General features: G+C 34.7%; 1 protein-coding gene across 1 annotated transcript in view; it reads right to left on the minus strand.

The window, feature by feature from the left end:
- Positions 1–12,941, minus strand: part of LOC144978621 (uncharacterized) — a 55,984-nt gene extending 43,043 nt beyond the window's left edge. Inside the window, exons 1-3 of the mRNA XM_078924916.1 lie at positions 12,808–12,941; positions 6,956–7,109; positions 3,484–3,644 (exon numbers count right to left, since the gene is read on the minus strand). Of these exons, the coding sequence (XP_078781042.1) occupies positions 3,484–3,644; positions 6,956–7,071 (277 nt within the window). The 5' untranslated portion in view covers positions 7,072–7,109; positions 12,808–12,941. The remainder of the gene's footprint in view (positions 1–3,483; positions 3,645–6,955; positions 7,110–12,807) is intronic.
- Positions 12,942–14,451: the final 1,510 nt, after the last annotated feature.

Raw genomic sequence — 14,451 nt, forward strand, 5'->3', positions numbered from 1 at the left:
AAGAGAATCAGCTTCGGTTGAGTACCTGCCTGATGGCAAAATCACTTCATCAGTGGGAACTTTCCAGCTGTCCAATATGTACCCGTTGTGGTAGTAGTAGTATCGAATGGCTACACCTCTATTTTGAATCTTTTAATCCATTCTTCAAATTCTTTTCCTGCCTTATAGGCTGTCTCGTAGCCTCCTGATAGGCTTGTCACTGGGCAGTGGATGACGATGTGGTCCATTGTCTCAGGGCCTCCTTGGGAATGACGGCATGCATCTGATTCTCTCAGATTCCATCTATGCATGTTAGCTGCGGTTCTGCCATGTCCTGTCAAAATGCAGTTGGAGGTGATCCAGCATTTTCGGCTATTGCAGAGAAAGCCAGGTGTTCTTTCAGTTGGGTCGGGTATGATGTCACCTCCCCTGGGGCTGTCTTGGTTCCACATCGACATCCATTCCACTTTCACGTTGAAATGTTGTCTTGAAGTTTTAAAAGGTTTCCTTGATTTCAGTCTTGACGTTGTTGGGGCTTCTTCTAGGACCTCCTTCAATGGGACCCTGTCAGTGGTAATGAGCCCAAAACTGCAGAGCATCTAGTTGAAAGGTGTGTTGTGACGAAGCTTCTGGATGGATTTGCGACGGTGCACGAGTGCGGTAAAGAATTTGCTGATTGAGTCAATTGTCATAATATGGTAGTGACCACCATTAGAAGCTGCACACATGACTGACGCCTGGTAATTATTGCTCACACACAGCATCATATTGGTTTAGCAGGCAGGGCTACCTGCAAATGACTGGTGTGGATAGAATAATAATTACTTCCTTGTCCTTTAAATTTGGTGTGACAAAGCAGTTTTAATCGGATTATATTTCAGTCATTTTTGATTGCATAATAAGGAATTGATCAGTCTGTGACACTGATAGTGAATTATATAAGATTAAAGAAACACACTGAATTAAATACTAATGTTTTTTATGTCAAATCAAATAAAAGATAACAGTCCCAAATCCTTTTGATTTGAATTTCATATTTCTATAAAGGCTTTTTTTCATGCATTTCTTCATATTTGGCAAATTAACAGTTCAACTTTGTATGCTATCGACGATGAACAGCAAATTAAACCTGTCTTCTACTAAATCACTTACATCAATTATTCATTTTTGGAATTTAAAATTTTAAATATATTTAATAACAACAATATTGTTAAATCAATAAATGACTATTCATGATGACCTATTTTTAACAGCTGTTGCAGATAATCACTAATCTTTTGGATATAAAAAATTGTTCTTAAAAGTTTTCCCAAACAAGACTCTTAATCACGTATAAATTAACTCATAATTCTTTTACGTCTTCATTTATTTTTCATATTCAATAAAGGTTTCTCTACCCTTATCAACTGAAGTGATGTGATCAATAAATTACAGATTCACTTTACATTATGAATAAAGAAAAAGATTATAAAAAGTTCCTGGGCATTTGTCTAAAAAAAGACTTAAAGGTCATATCTCAAAGCAGAAAGCAGCCCCAAATCCTCCTTATTCTATTTTAAAATAAAATTAATTGTATTTGTGACAACGTTACAAAATATCAATCCTCTAGTCTTCAACTATAATGTAAATTTGATTTTGGAAATGTTTCATGATAATAAATAAAACAGATCATATTATAAACATGTTGTTTGTTGAGACAACCCTCAGTGATTCATATAAAAAGCTTCAATTGTACTAACCTTTGTGGAGTCTTGAGTCTTTTAAATATGTGTTCCAAACAAACGATGTTCATTTGTAAAATTCTTCCTCCACACCCAATGTTGCTTAGAAAAAAATCCTAATCATTTTGACTGGGAAGATGATGTTACGATAGAAAATGTGGATTGGTCTGTTCAAAATGTCATTGTGAAAATAAACTTTGAGTTGCAAAATGTGGAGATGGTTTCAAAATAGTAAGCTGGAAATGAAAAATAATTGTGACCTGCTGCCTGAAATTGGTATTATCAGGAAAATCAAGAAGCAGAAAATTAACTTTATAAAGTCAAAATGATCAGAGATACAAAATCTAAGTTTATAAGCGTTATATTCTTATAACTTAAATTTCATAATTTAGATTTTAAACTTAAAATCCAAAATTTCCTGGTTCAACTAAATCGAGGCAGCGGGTAATAAATGTGCCGCGCACTTACGAAATTTCTTTTTTTTTTTTCACTTTGGCCAGAAAATATCTATAAATCAATATGTGAAGTAAACATTTTCTGTCCATAATGAAAAAAGAAGTCTTGTCAGTGCATGGCACAAATCATAATGATGCAATATATGTTTGAAAGCTGGACCTTGACCTCAGAACCAAACGCACCTGCAGACAAGATCTAAAAGTTTTAAAGAGCAAAACATTGATGCCTCTTCATGGTAAAATGTTGAGATTTATAACAAGCGTTGATAAAGATGTAAAAATTGAGGTTAGGTTTGGAGGCCGAACTGTTTCCATGAAATAATAAGGGATTAAATTAAACATTTTTTTCTTTTTCTGATGGATAGATATGAATAATGTCTGATTGAGTCAGTCTCAAGGATTTTATGGAGATGAGGAAGAAATCAATTTTCAGATGGTATGCACTTTAAAACATTTAATATTTGAAAATATTTATTTCTATGTAAATCCAAAGAAAGAAAAATATCCAGCACAAATTATTGTGATCTGTTGATTGATTAAGTATGAAGTAAAATTTTCTTATATTTTGAAAAGATTTTGAAATCTTGATAAATTTACTTTGATTATGAATTGAAATGTCGAAACAAATTAAAGATGTCATAATAGTCATAATAGTAATAACTATTATAGTTTCAATGGCCAATATAAATGACCCTTAACAGTCAGGGGAAATAAAAAAAAAAGTCAAAGCAATGTTGTGAAGCAAACACTGACAGGTGTGAAACACAATGCACCAAATGCAACAATAACTAAATATTTGAATATCGGGATGAAATAATGATGGTGTGTGAAAAGAAGTATGTTATTACTATCTCCTTACAAAAAGAGATATTTTAATTTTAAAATGCTGTTTGGGAAATGAGTGTGAAATTATAAAAATAACATTCTTTATTCATTTTAGCATGAAAGGAATTTAAGCTAACTCTACTATGCAACAAATCAATAGATTCTTACAATTAAAATAAAAGGTAGGAGGAGGAGGAGAACTGATATTCCAGGATTTCTTTGTATTACAATTTGAATAAATTTAATAACTCAATATTACTCATGTGACATAAAGTCACTCATATATACTTCCTATTTTTTCCATTTCATGGAAAGTATAAAAGTTTTAAAAATGTGTTTTTATAACATGCTCTAACCAGAAGGAGGAAAAGGGAGTTTAGCGAATACATATTAAGGTTTTTTTCTTCCTAGAACCCGTCTGAAGAAAGTTGGGAATATCAATAGATAGATTGTTACAGGGTTAAAAGGTATGGCAGAGGAATATGAAATCAATGGTTACTCACCATCATGGAAGTGAGTCAATGCTTTGCCGATTTCTACTCCATCTAATTTATTGTTGTTATCATAGTCATGTAATTTGAAGTAGTGAAACTCCAATTCCTCATCTGTCATCTGTTCTTTGGGCTTTGTGGAAATCTGACGCTGCAAATGCTCTATTATGTGACTGTAAGAAAAAGTAAGAAGGTTGATCAAATATGAATTGCTCTGACAATAAAGGAATCGTTCAATTCATATGAAATTTTCATGTTGCTGTACACCGAAGCATACAAACCAGAAATTTAGCTTTGTCAAAAGGAAGCTATTGCAAATGAAAGAAGAAAGAAAAGCTGTTGTGAAATTCTTCTAGCGTTTGTGAAAAATCATTTTTTGACAGAAAAAATGATGGTCATGAGAAAAAATTATGATGCCCTCAGTGAGATTTATATGTGTGACCTCTTAAAACTATATGATCCTTAAAAGCAACCAGACATATGAAAACATAAATCAGGAGTGAGAATGACTGGTCACAAAAAAGGAATAAATTTTTCAGAACATAGAATATGTTTCATTAAAACTTATTGAGATGCAATACAAAGTGTATCTCGCTGCAATTTCTGACACCACTCGGATGAATTACAAAAGTTGGAAGAGTAATTACAACATACATCTTATCTACAAAGAGAATGGTACCATTTGATCACACAATGTCAACAGCCACCACATACCCTCAATTTTCACGTTAAAAATATCCATCTGATTTGTGGGTATGATCTGATAGTGGTTATAGTAGTACTACAGGAAACTACTGTACTTTCCCAAGAAAACTCATGATGGCCACAATCAATTCATTATCAGATAACAGCATTAAGGGGGCTTATAATGTAACTCTGAACACCTCATTCAGCAGGGACAGCAGGTGGCATCATTTAGTGACTGTTCGCAAACATACAACTAGAATAGGTACATAGAACATTGTTTCAAACTGGTAAGCTAGATAATATTAAACAAGAAATGGACAGGAGGCAATTTCATGTACTAGGATTAGCAGAAACTAGGTGGACAGGAAAAGGTTTAATCCAAACAGGGAACAAAACAATGATATATATATATATATATATATATATATATATATATATATATATATATATATATATATAATATATATATATATATATTATTCATGATAAAGGAGTGGGAATTTTATTTGACCAGAATATAGCTAAAAGTATAAAGGATGGTGGGGTGTCTCAGATAGAGAAATAGTAGTGAAACTAGAAGGAAAACCATTTGACATCGAAATAATTCAAATATATGCCCCAACATCCGCACATGATGATGAAGAAGTTGGGAAATTTTATAAAGATCTAGATTTTGCTATGAAGCAACTAAAATCACAGGATGTAAAAATAATAATGTTATCTGACATCAACCACGTACACTTTGAAGTGACTAATCAGACATACAAAATGTGTATTGATTGACCATAGAGGATGATATCAGTCATATTCTCCTAAAACTTATAACTATCAACAAAAATGAAATGCGGGACATGGGGCGGTGATGCAGGACAAAGGGACAGTAGTCCTAAATGTGGGACTGTCCCGCATTTTGCAGGACACTTGGCAGCCCTGGTGTAAGTAGTCTTAAGTGAAAGCACATAAACAGTGTCTTATGATCGCTCATTTGAAATTGATTTTGGGAATCACTATCTAGCTGCCATTGCCTACCTATTGCCAACTTCATTTGCGTGTACCTTGCAACAGACTTTATCACTGGACCTATTTTTATCGTTGACGGTTCAAAAGATTTGTCTCAATCTAGGAATATTAATTTCCACAGTACAGTAGTATAATAAGTAAAATAGATGACTGCCTGTTCATAATAGTCTTTATTCCTCCACAAATCTTGGAGGTTCTCCACTAGTAGTAATAATAATACAGTTCACTCCGCTTAATCGCATATTGCTTATAGGTCACAAATTCCCGAAGAACTGAATTTTTTATATATAATCACTCCGCTTAATCACACACCTTCACTTAATCGCTACACCTTGATTCTATCTTGACTGGAGATATCTAAAAATACACAAAAGATAATGAAAATGTGTTTTTCATTTAATCATTTCCGCATGTTAAGATCACGCATGACAAAAAGCAATTCCACTGTCTCTCTGACCCTGACTAGGTCAGAGGCGCAATGCTTGTTAACTGACATCAAAGAATTACCTGACACAATGGGCTAATTGACTCAGCACTCGCTGTCTGCATCACAATGTGTGAAACGTGATCACAGTCCACCTAATGCCATGTGTTTGCTTACATTGTCTGACCACTTGATTGCAATTCTCTACCTGTGCATTATTTTCCTCTACTGGGCCATGAACAATAAAAAAGGATTACAGAAAGGACTCGTGCCTCATCTTTTGATTGATTGATTGGAAAGGTGGACAGAATGTCGTGTTAAAAAAAAAAAAACATGGTGAAAATGCTGAGGTTTCTTTTGCCAGCAACGGAGTGATGAAGTTTTGAAACAATTTCTTTAGCACTAGAACTCTAATTGACATTTACAATGCAGACAAGACGGGCCTTTACTACCAAGAATTCCCTGATAAAGGCCTTTTCTCCAAGCAAGATGAGCTTAGTGGTGAAAAATAGGTGAAAGAACGAATCGCATGAATAAGAAAATAATTTTTTTTAAAACAACAAAAAACAAAACCCCAAAAACAAACAAAAGATAAAGAAACAAAAAAAAAAGCCCTTCTAATGAGTCTAATGTCTTGAACATGACAGCCCCAAGTCTGTGGAAAACTCAAGAGGGGAAGGTCCTATATGAATGGCAAATGAAAGCTGGTGCTTTAATGCTATTTTTAGATTCTCCACTTAATTAACACACTAACCTGAAATCCCATGGTGTGCGATTAAGCGGAGTCGACTGTAATAATTAATAATATTAATAATAAGAAGAAGAAGAATAACAATAACAATAATAATAATAATAATAATAACTTGTATGGTGCAACTTGTATACATCTCAAATATAACAAGCTCCAGACGCTTTAAATAAAGAAAAAAATGTGGATGAAATTTTAAAATAAAAGACAGGTGCAAAAGATGCACACAAGCATATAGCAATAACGTGCATATATTGATTACTATAATCCCTTGTTCAAATATTAAATCTTTCAAACTTACTTGTTTACAGTTTGAAAAGATATCTTCTCAGTTGAAATCTATAAAAGTTAAAATCCTCGAAGGCTCTTAAATATTTGGGAAGGAAGTTCCAAATTTAAGGCTACAAAAAGCAAAAATAAAAAGGATTGTGCATTTATCAAAACAATATGAGGTATCAAACTTTCACTTTTATGGAACTCTTTAATTTTATAACTTATATGGAATGACAGCCAGACAATTCTCGAATTTCTCGTTCTTTTCTATTTGTCAAACATGCAGTCATAAAATATACCATTAATGATGCACATCAATTATAGATACTCACTCCTTGTTATGAATCTCTGAGGAAAATTCCAAAGGTTTTCCTTCCTCATGGTGATCACCATGACCCCATGAAATGTGAACCATACAAATACCCAAAAGGACTTGAAGCAACTCCATTCTTGAGTATGTCTGTTTTAGTAATTGATTCTTCAAAACTGTGAGAGAGAGAAAATAACAGAGGAAAGGTTTTATATAAAGTTATATTATATATAAAACTGAAATAGATAGGTTTGTGTCTTGGTATGATGATAACCACCTTGAAATTAATGTAAGCAGGACAAAGGAGTTAGTTATTGACTTTAGGAAAGTAAGGGAACCGATTGAATCACTCAGGTTAAAGGACAAGTCAGTAGATCAGGTTCATTCCAATAAATACATGGGCGTCACAATTGCTGACAAGTTGCCGTGGACTGAACATGTTAAAAACATAAAAACAAATGTATTTTCTTTTCAAATTGAGGCAATTCAAAATAGATAAAAATCCCTGTACCTTATTCTACAGATCAATCATGGAAAGTGTTATCACATTTTGCATTGCGGATTGGGGAGGCAACTGCCTTGCAGTGAATAAGAAAGAGTTAAACAGACTAATAAAGAAGGCACAGAAATCAACAAATGATGTTGGCGATTTCCATGAGCTACTAGAAAGATTTACCTATAGGAAATTCTGTATAATTCTTGAAGATGGAGACCATCCCCAGAGATGCCAACTTTAAATTTGGCTCACGGGAATTTCAATGCCGAAAGGGGAATTTCCGCACACAAGAAAAAGGAATTGGGAATGTATTTGGCATTGTGTTTACATATTGCATAGTTCTAAGTAGATAACTGATTAGAACTAAACACAATGCCAAATACAATCACAAAGTACCTATCCTTATTTCAAATGAAGTAAAGCTCCAAAACCTAAAGGTGGTGATTGTAGTACTGGTGGTAGTGAGGATGATGTGTGTTGGTGGTTGTAGTAGTAGTGGTCGTGATGATGATGTGATAGTGGGTGTAGTTGTAGTAGTGGTACTGATGATGATGTGGTGGTGGTGGTGGTGGTTGTAGTAGTAGTGGTCGTGATGATGATGTGGTGGTGGTGATGGTTGAAGTAGTAGTGGTCGTGATGATGTGGTGGTGGTGGTGGTTGTAGTAGTAGTGGTAGTGATGATAATGTGGTGGTGGTTGTTGTAGTGGTAGTGATGATGTGGTGGTGGTAATGGTTGTAGTAGTAGTGATGGTGATGTGGTGGTGGTGGATGTAGTAGTAGTGGTAGTGATGAAATTTGGTGGTGATGGTGGTTGTAGAAATGGTAGTGATGATGATGTGGTGGTTGTAGTAATAGTGCTAGTGATGATGAAGTGATGGTGATTGTAGTAGTAGTAGTAGTGGTAGTGATGATAATGTGGTGGTGGTAATGGTTGTAGTAGTAGTGATGGTGAAGAGATGGTGATTGTAGTAGTAGTAGTGGTAGTGATGATAATGTGGTGGTGATTGTAGTAGTAGTACGGTAGTGGTAGTGATGATGAGGTGGTGACAGTGGTGATTGTGGTAGTAGTGGTAGTGATGATAATGTGGTGGTGATCGTTGTAGTAGTAGTAGTGGCAGTGATGATGTTGTTGTGTGGTTGTAGTTGTAGTTCTAGTGATTATGATGTGGTGGTGGTTATAGTAGTAGGAGTGGTAGTGGTTGTAATAGTAGTGATGATACTATGATGGTTGTGGTTGTAGTAGTAATGGTAGTGATGATGATGATGATGTGGTGGTGGTGGTTGTCGTACTGGTAGTGATGATGATGTGGTGGTTGGAAGGGGGGGGGGGGGGGTATCCTTGGAACAATTTGACCTCACCGGAATTTGATGGAAATTGCCCATAAGCCGAAATTTTTTGCTCCAGACTGGATTTTTTTTTCCGGTGCAACCGGAGGTTTGGCATAACTGCATCACTTAAACACCTCTATCTTGATATCGGATAGGAGTGGTCACCTGATCTCAACACAAACAAAAAGTGAAAGACATTGAATATCTTTTTTACTTTCTGGCATTCGAAATTATAACAATTGCTAATTGGAACTTTAAATTGACTAGACACTCATTGGAGTCCCCAATGTCATAAAGGTGATATTCCAACTAGCGAATTGGATCTTTATGTTACTATATATATATATATATATATATATATATATATATATATATATATATATATATATATATATATATATATATATATATAATACATCTTTATCCTTTTGATATATGATAAGGAAGGACATGATACATGTCTATGGAAAATATTAGGTCCATACAAAAAATACAATGCATTTCAGTTTGGGTACAAAATGTATGCATTTTACTCTGATTTGTCAGTCCGTTACCAGTGGAGGTTCCCCCTTTCATTTTGTGTTAAATTTCACTTGATATTAATTGATTTGGGACACAAATTACCACTGGCATTTTTTCAGATTATTTGGTACTTTTCACGCCTAGTTTGGAATTTTGCATAAACGTTTTTTATGTTGACGGTGTATAAACGGATTGTTTTTATGCAGCTCCATTACACATACGCATTCTACGCGATTCATCAGCGATGTTGTGTTTCTGTATTTGAACAGAGCAAAAGTTATATTATGACATCTGTACGTCTTTGTTAATAATATGAATAAATAATAATCTATAAATTCGAAATTTAAAACCAAAAAAATAGAAGTTGCATTGAAAGTAAAATAAATTTATAGAAAGGCCTTATTAAATGTTAGGTTGCTATTTATTATTATTATTTAATCATTATCATTGTATCATCGTACATCGGTAATCACTAAGCACCGTGCTAAACTACAATCTAAAACTATCTAAAACTCATGGACGTAGATGGCCTATTCACGGTAAATAAGATGAGAAACCTCTTTTTTCTGTGGGTCTATCTCGACACCGCACGTTTACGGTGTGTTAATTAATTTTATTAATATTTATTGTCATATTTCAATTCGTACTTCCTTACAAAGGGGTATTCTATTTCCTGTCCCACCATTGTTTTTGTTTATTCACCTTAACCCTCTCGTGTTTAGATTCTTTTTGGGGGAGTAGATAATGAGTTCCCTATATGGCCATGTCAATCATGTAGACATCCTTTGATGATATAAGCCTACTCTTTGATATCTGTAGTCGCCTTTTCGTTTTCTACGGTCACTCATGGCTAAACTCCGCCCAGAAACGATTTCATAGGTCCGTCCATCACCAAATTTCAAACTTTTGTTCTCGTGAGTTCTTAAGCTTTTTGACCGAAGAACGATTGGCTACTGAGCATCTTGACCCTTCAACGATTGGTCGTTCTGGCAGCTCACGTGTCAACAGCCGTCAACAAGGAATTGAATCATCGTTTAGGCAGTGGAAGACGGCCATGGAATAGTTGCGTCACATCGCCACGTTGTTGAATAAATTATCCAGGCATGGTCGATAGGTAAAAAAGCCAAATTATGTTCTAGTTACATTTGAAACAAACAAAATATATCACTGACCTCATCTCTTTGAGATATAAAGAATGATATAAAAATCAAGAAAATCGGCCGATAAATAAAAAAGTTGCTAAAAAAAGCTAAAATAAACAAAAGCAATTTTTAAAATCAAATTTATTCGTAAAACAGTTGGTTTTCAACCGATTTTTATGAAACAAAGACCAATGTACTTCTTTTTTCAAGCTGATTTCAGCAATGTGACTTTCAAATTCCTCAGAATTTTATTTTTTACTTTTAAATTTTAGGTTTTATGCCTACTCAATAAGGTGTTATATTCCTTGCATAACAATAGCGTAATACATCGACGGGGAGAAGCGTCTTTGTTTCGGCCAGCTGGATAGATAGCCTGTGATTGGTCGAAGACTTTGAAACGCTTGATTCACAATTCTACACGAACGGACCCTGGCGGTCTATCAAAGAGGTGTTACAAATTTATTTACCGACTATTTTTCTTGGTGCTAAAATTACAAAGTAATAATTTCGCATCAGAAAAAATAACTCTGAAGTTCCTATCTCTTTATTACAATAAAATTGATATCTCGAATGACAAAATCGACCCACAAATAAGGGAGACCCTGCGGCAGTGACAGGACCTGTCATTTCCTTCACAACGATTGGATTTTACTTACTGAGGCCAGTCTTGGCTACCCCGCCCATTAATATTATGCCGTTGTCGGTTTTTGTCGGGTTGAATCTTAAAGAGTTAATTACGCCATTCACACATATCTCAATCATCCTTAGTAGTGTTTTATTCATTGTGTTTTGTTGATAAAGGGGAAACCTGAAACGCCAAAAGTATACGTCTTCATCTAGTAAATTGAAGTTTACAATTCAACACTTATCATTATTTTTTCCTTCAAGGTTCAAGCAGCAACATTTTCGTTAATTAACCCGCACCGCCAACAGAGGGGCATAAACACGGTGCATTTTTTTACACCACCAACGGAGGTGCATCAAAACAGTGGGGTTTTTTTACACCTCCAATGGAGGTGCATAAAACGCCACCTTTTTTTTCTGCCAACGTGTCTGTATATATAATAAACAGACTGGCCTTTTCTTACCTGCAAAGCAAGACACTGTATAATTTTAAAAGGTAGAGGCAAAGATTTTGGTCTCCCTATTTGTTAATATCATAATATTTTATGAATATTTTGTTTTTCTAATATATTTTTTTCTAGAGGCAACGTTACTTATGTTTATATTTAATATACCTATTTTCTTGGAAGGGGGTGGGGGAGGGGCGACCCACAAACAACCGAGATGTCGAGCTAATCCTATTAGAAAAAAAAACCCTTGAACTGCTTTGCACTCTACCTTTCAATACTTCACAAATCAAAATGGCGGCCGAATTAGGAAAGTTTAAACTTTCACAAATCTATCAAGTTTGTTCTAGAGTTTTTAAAATGCTTCTACTTCTGTATGATGACAAATTGAATAAATAAACGCATGACAAAAGACAAGATCAACGGTGAAAATACAAAAGAATACTGGGACTGGGAATGTATGAGTATGAGTATGAGAATGATGAGCTTTTGGAATGTCTCCGACAAAAACAAACAGACAAGCAATAAATAATAATAATTAGAAGAGAAAACTCGCCTCTTCAACATAGGTAAAGAAACAGTTCCATAAACAACAATACAGTTTTTAACGCCAGGGAGCAAAATCTTGGTCTATCTACCAAAGCCTAAGCCAAAACGGACCATTATTATTCGTAGTGTTTTTATACACCTCTGTTGACGGTGTATCGTAACGGATCGTTTTTATACACCTCCGTCACGCATGCGCATTCCACCCAATTTAATTAGCGATATTGTGTTTCTGTATTTGGACATGGCAAAAGTTATATTGTGACATCTGTAGGATGTTTTTGTTAATAAATTTATATAAAAATATTAATAATTTTAAAAATCGAAATATAAAACCAGAAAATAGAAGTTGCATTGAAGGTAAAATAATGTTTTAGAAAGACATTAAATGTGATGGACAGCAGGTGGCTCCGTAGCGCAGTGGACAAGCTGACAGACTCCAACCTTGAAAGTAACGGGTTCGATTCCCATTGTTGAAATTTTTTTAAAAATTTTGTATTTACTTTGTTTTTGTTTGCTTTTTTTTTCTTTCTTTTCAAAAACTTTTTATCATGTTTTTAAAAAACTTCGATTTTAATTTTCTAAGACTAAGACTAAGAAGACTGAACACTGAACGATTATTGCCACATTTCATCTTATAATTTAATTAGATAATAATGAGCAATAAAATTTAAAAGAAGATCTGTGATTGTGATGGTACCTACTTGGCAAAAAAATAGAGAGATGTAGCCTTACAAAAACTGACATTAAAAAAAGGAAAAAAACCTACCTTTCAGCAAAACCGGACCGACTTTTTGAGCTAACAGCTGTTCGGCCTATTGCAGCAATGTTGAACTGTAACACTGTTAACAATCTGTTTTCGATTTCTATGGTGTCAGTGATGAGGTGTCCCAAATCAAAAGTAAAATCAATACAACGATTGTAATGACCAACACTATTTCCTACTTTCGTTTCTGATACCCTCTTCCCCCCCCCCCCCCCACTTATCCTCCTCCTCCTCCTCCTCCTCCTCCTCCTCCTCCTCCTCATCATCATCATCATCACCGTTTCTTTTATCTCATGAATGTATGTTCATTGACATTACAGTCGATTTTTTATCTTACGACTTTGATGTGTAATAATAATATTTTCTTGGTCAGAGAAAACAGGAAGAATAAATAAGAGGGGTTGAGAAGGCTTTGGATCTATAAATAATGAATCGGAAGGTGCGACAGTGGTTGTTGCAAAAAGAAACGGCAGACGATTACACGCGTATTATTATTATTATTATTATTATTATTATTATTATTATATTATTATTATTATTATTATTATTATTATTATTATTATTATTATTATTATTATTATTATTATTATTATTATTATTATTATTATTATTATTATAAGCTGTGTATGTGTGAGTCAGTGTGTTTATTGAAAATACTGATTCAAGTCAATATAAGATTATTATGATTGATATTTAAGAGAAAAAAATTATAAGGTGGCAATACTTGAAGACGGTTTTATAAAAATATTGCTGAAAAAATTGGCTTGCTACTGGTAGCGGCAAAAACTGATGTAAATTTTCTTAAATTGAGCTTGAGCTTTATATAACGCAATATCCACTAAATGTGCTCAAAGCGCTTTACAAGGGGTCCCTGGTCAACAAGCAACATTTAACATGTAGGACGGGACATGACGCCTGTTATGCGACATTACAATTTTCTGACAAAGACAACGCTGTTAACTGCCAGGTACTCATTTTACACTTGAGTACGGTGAGAGAATGTGAGTCAAGAGCCGTTTCCAATGACTCAACTATGCGCCGAGCGCGAGGCTCGAACCTGGGTCCTTCCGATCCGAAAGCGAGTGTCATACCACAAGACGACATGGCCGAAATTGAAATACTTAATACAATAAATATTAAGGGGACTGATCTGAATAATGATCCGTTTTAATTTAATATATCTCTCAATTTTCTTTTATTAGAATAAAGTATATTTATTGCAGCAATCCTTTTTCCTCCTTCATACTGACTACTATTAACTTTGCTCCGCTTTCTCCAGCGTGCCAGCAATTTTTTCACAACGACCGCGCCGTGCGTGGCAGAGTCTCGCTGGCTGAGTGACAATGGCGCTGAGTTGGCTACAGATAGAATGAAGTTGACGTCACGCGGGTCTTTGTTATTGTTTCTTGCCATCCGCGTTAATGAGTAATTCTCACAAAAATGTATTAACCAGACTATACACGCTTAAGGTTACACATAGTTGTGTGTGTTGGTCCGTTATACTTCCGGATGGCAATGTTATGCGCTCCTTAGCCAAGCGCATACTATCTATAACAAGAAATGAAGTGAGTAGGAAAGTGCCAGAAGACAACAAAGAATAAAAACTTCCCGGGACCTGACTGGTACGACAACTGAACTCCGCCTGGC

Source organism: Berghia stephanieae, chromosome 1 (genome assembly GCF_034508935.2).
Source record: "Berghia stephanieae isolate SIO BIC M18660-M18661 chromosome 1, UCSD_Bste_1.3, whole genome shotgun sequence".
Taxonomy (NCBI): domain Eukaryota; kingdom Metazoa; phylum Mollusca; class Gastropoda; order Nudibranchia; family Aeolidiidae; genus Berghia; species Berghia stephanieae.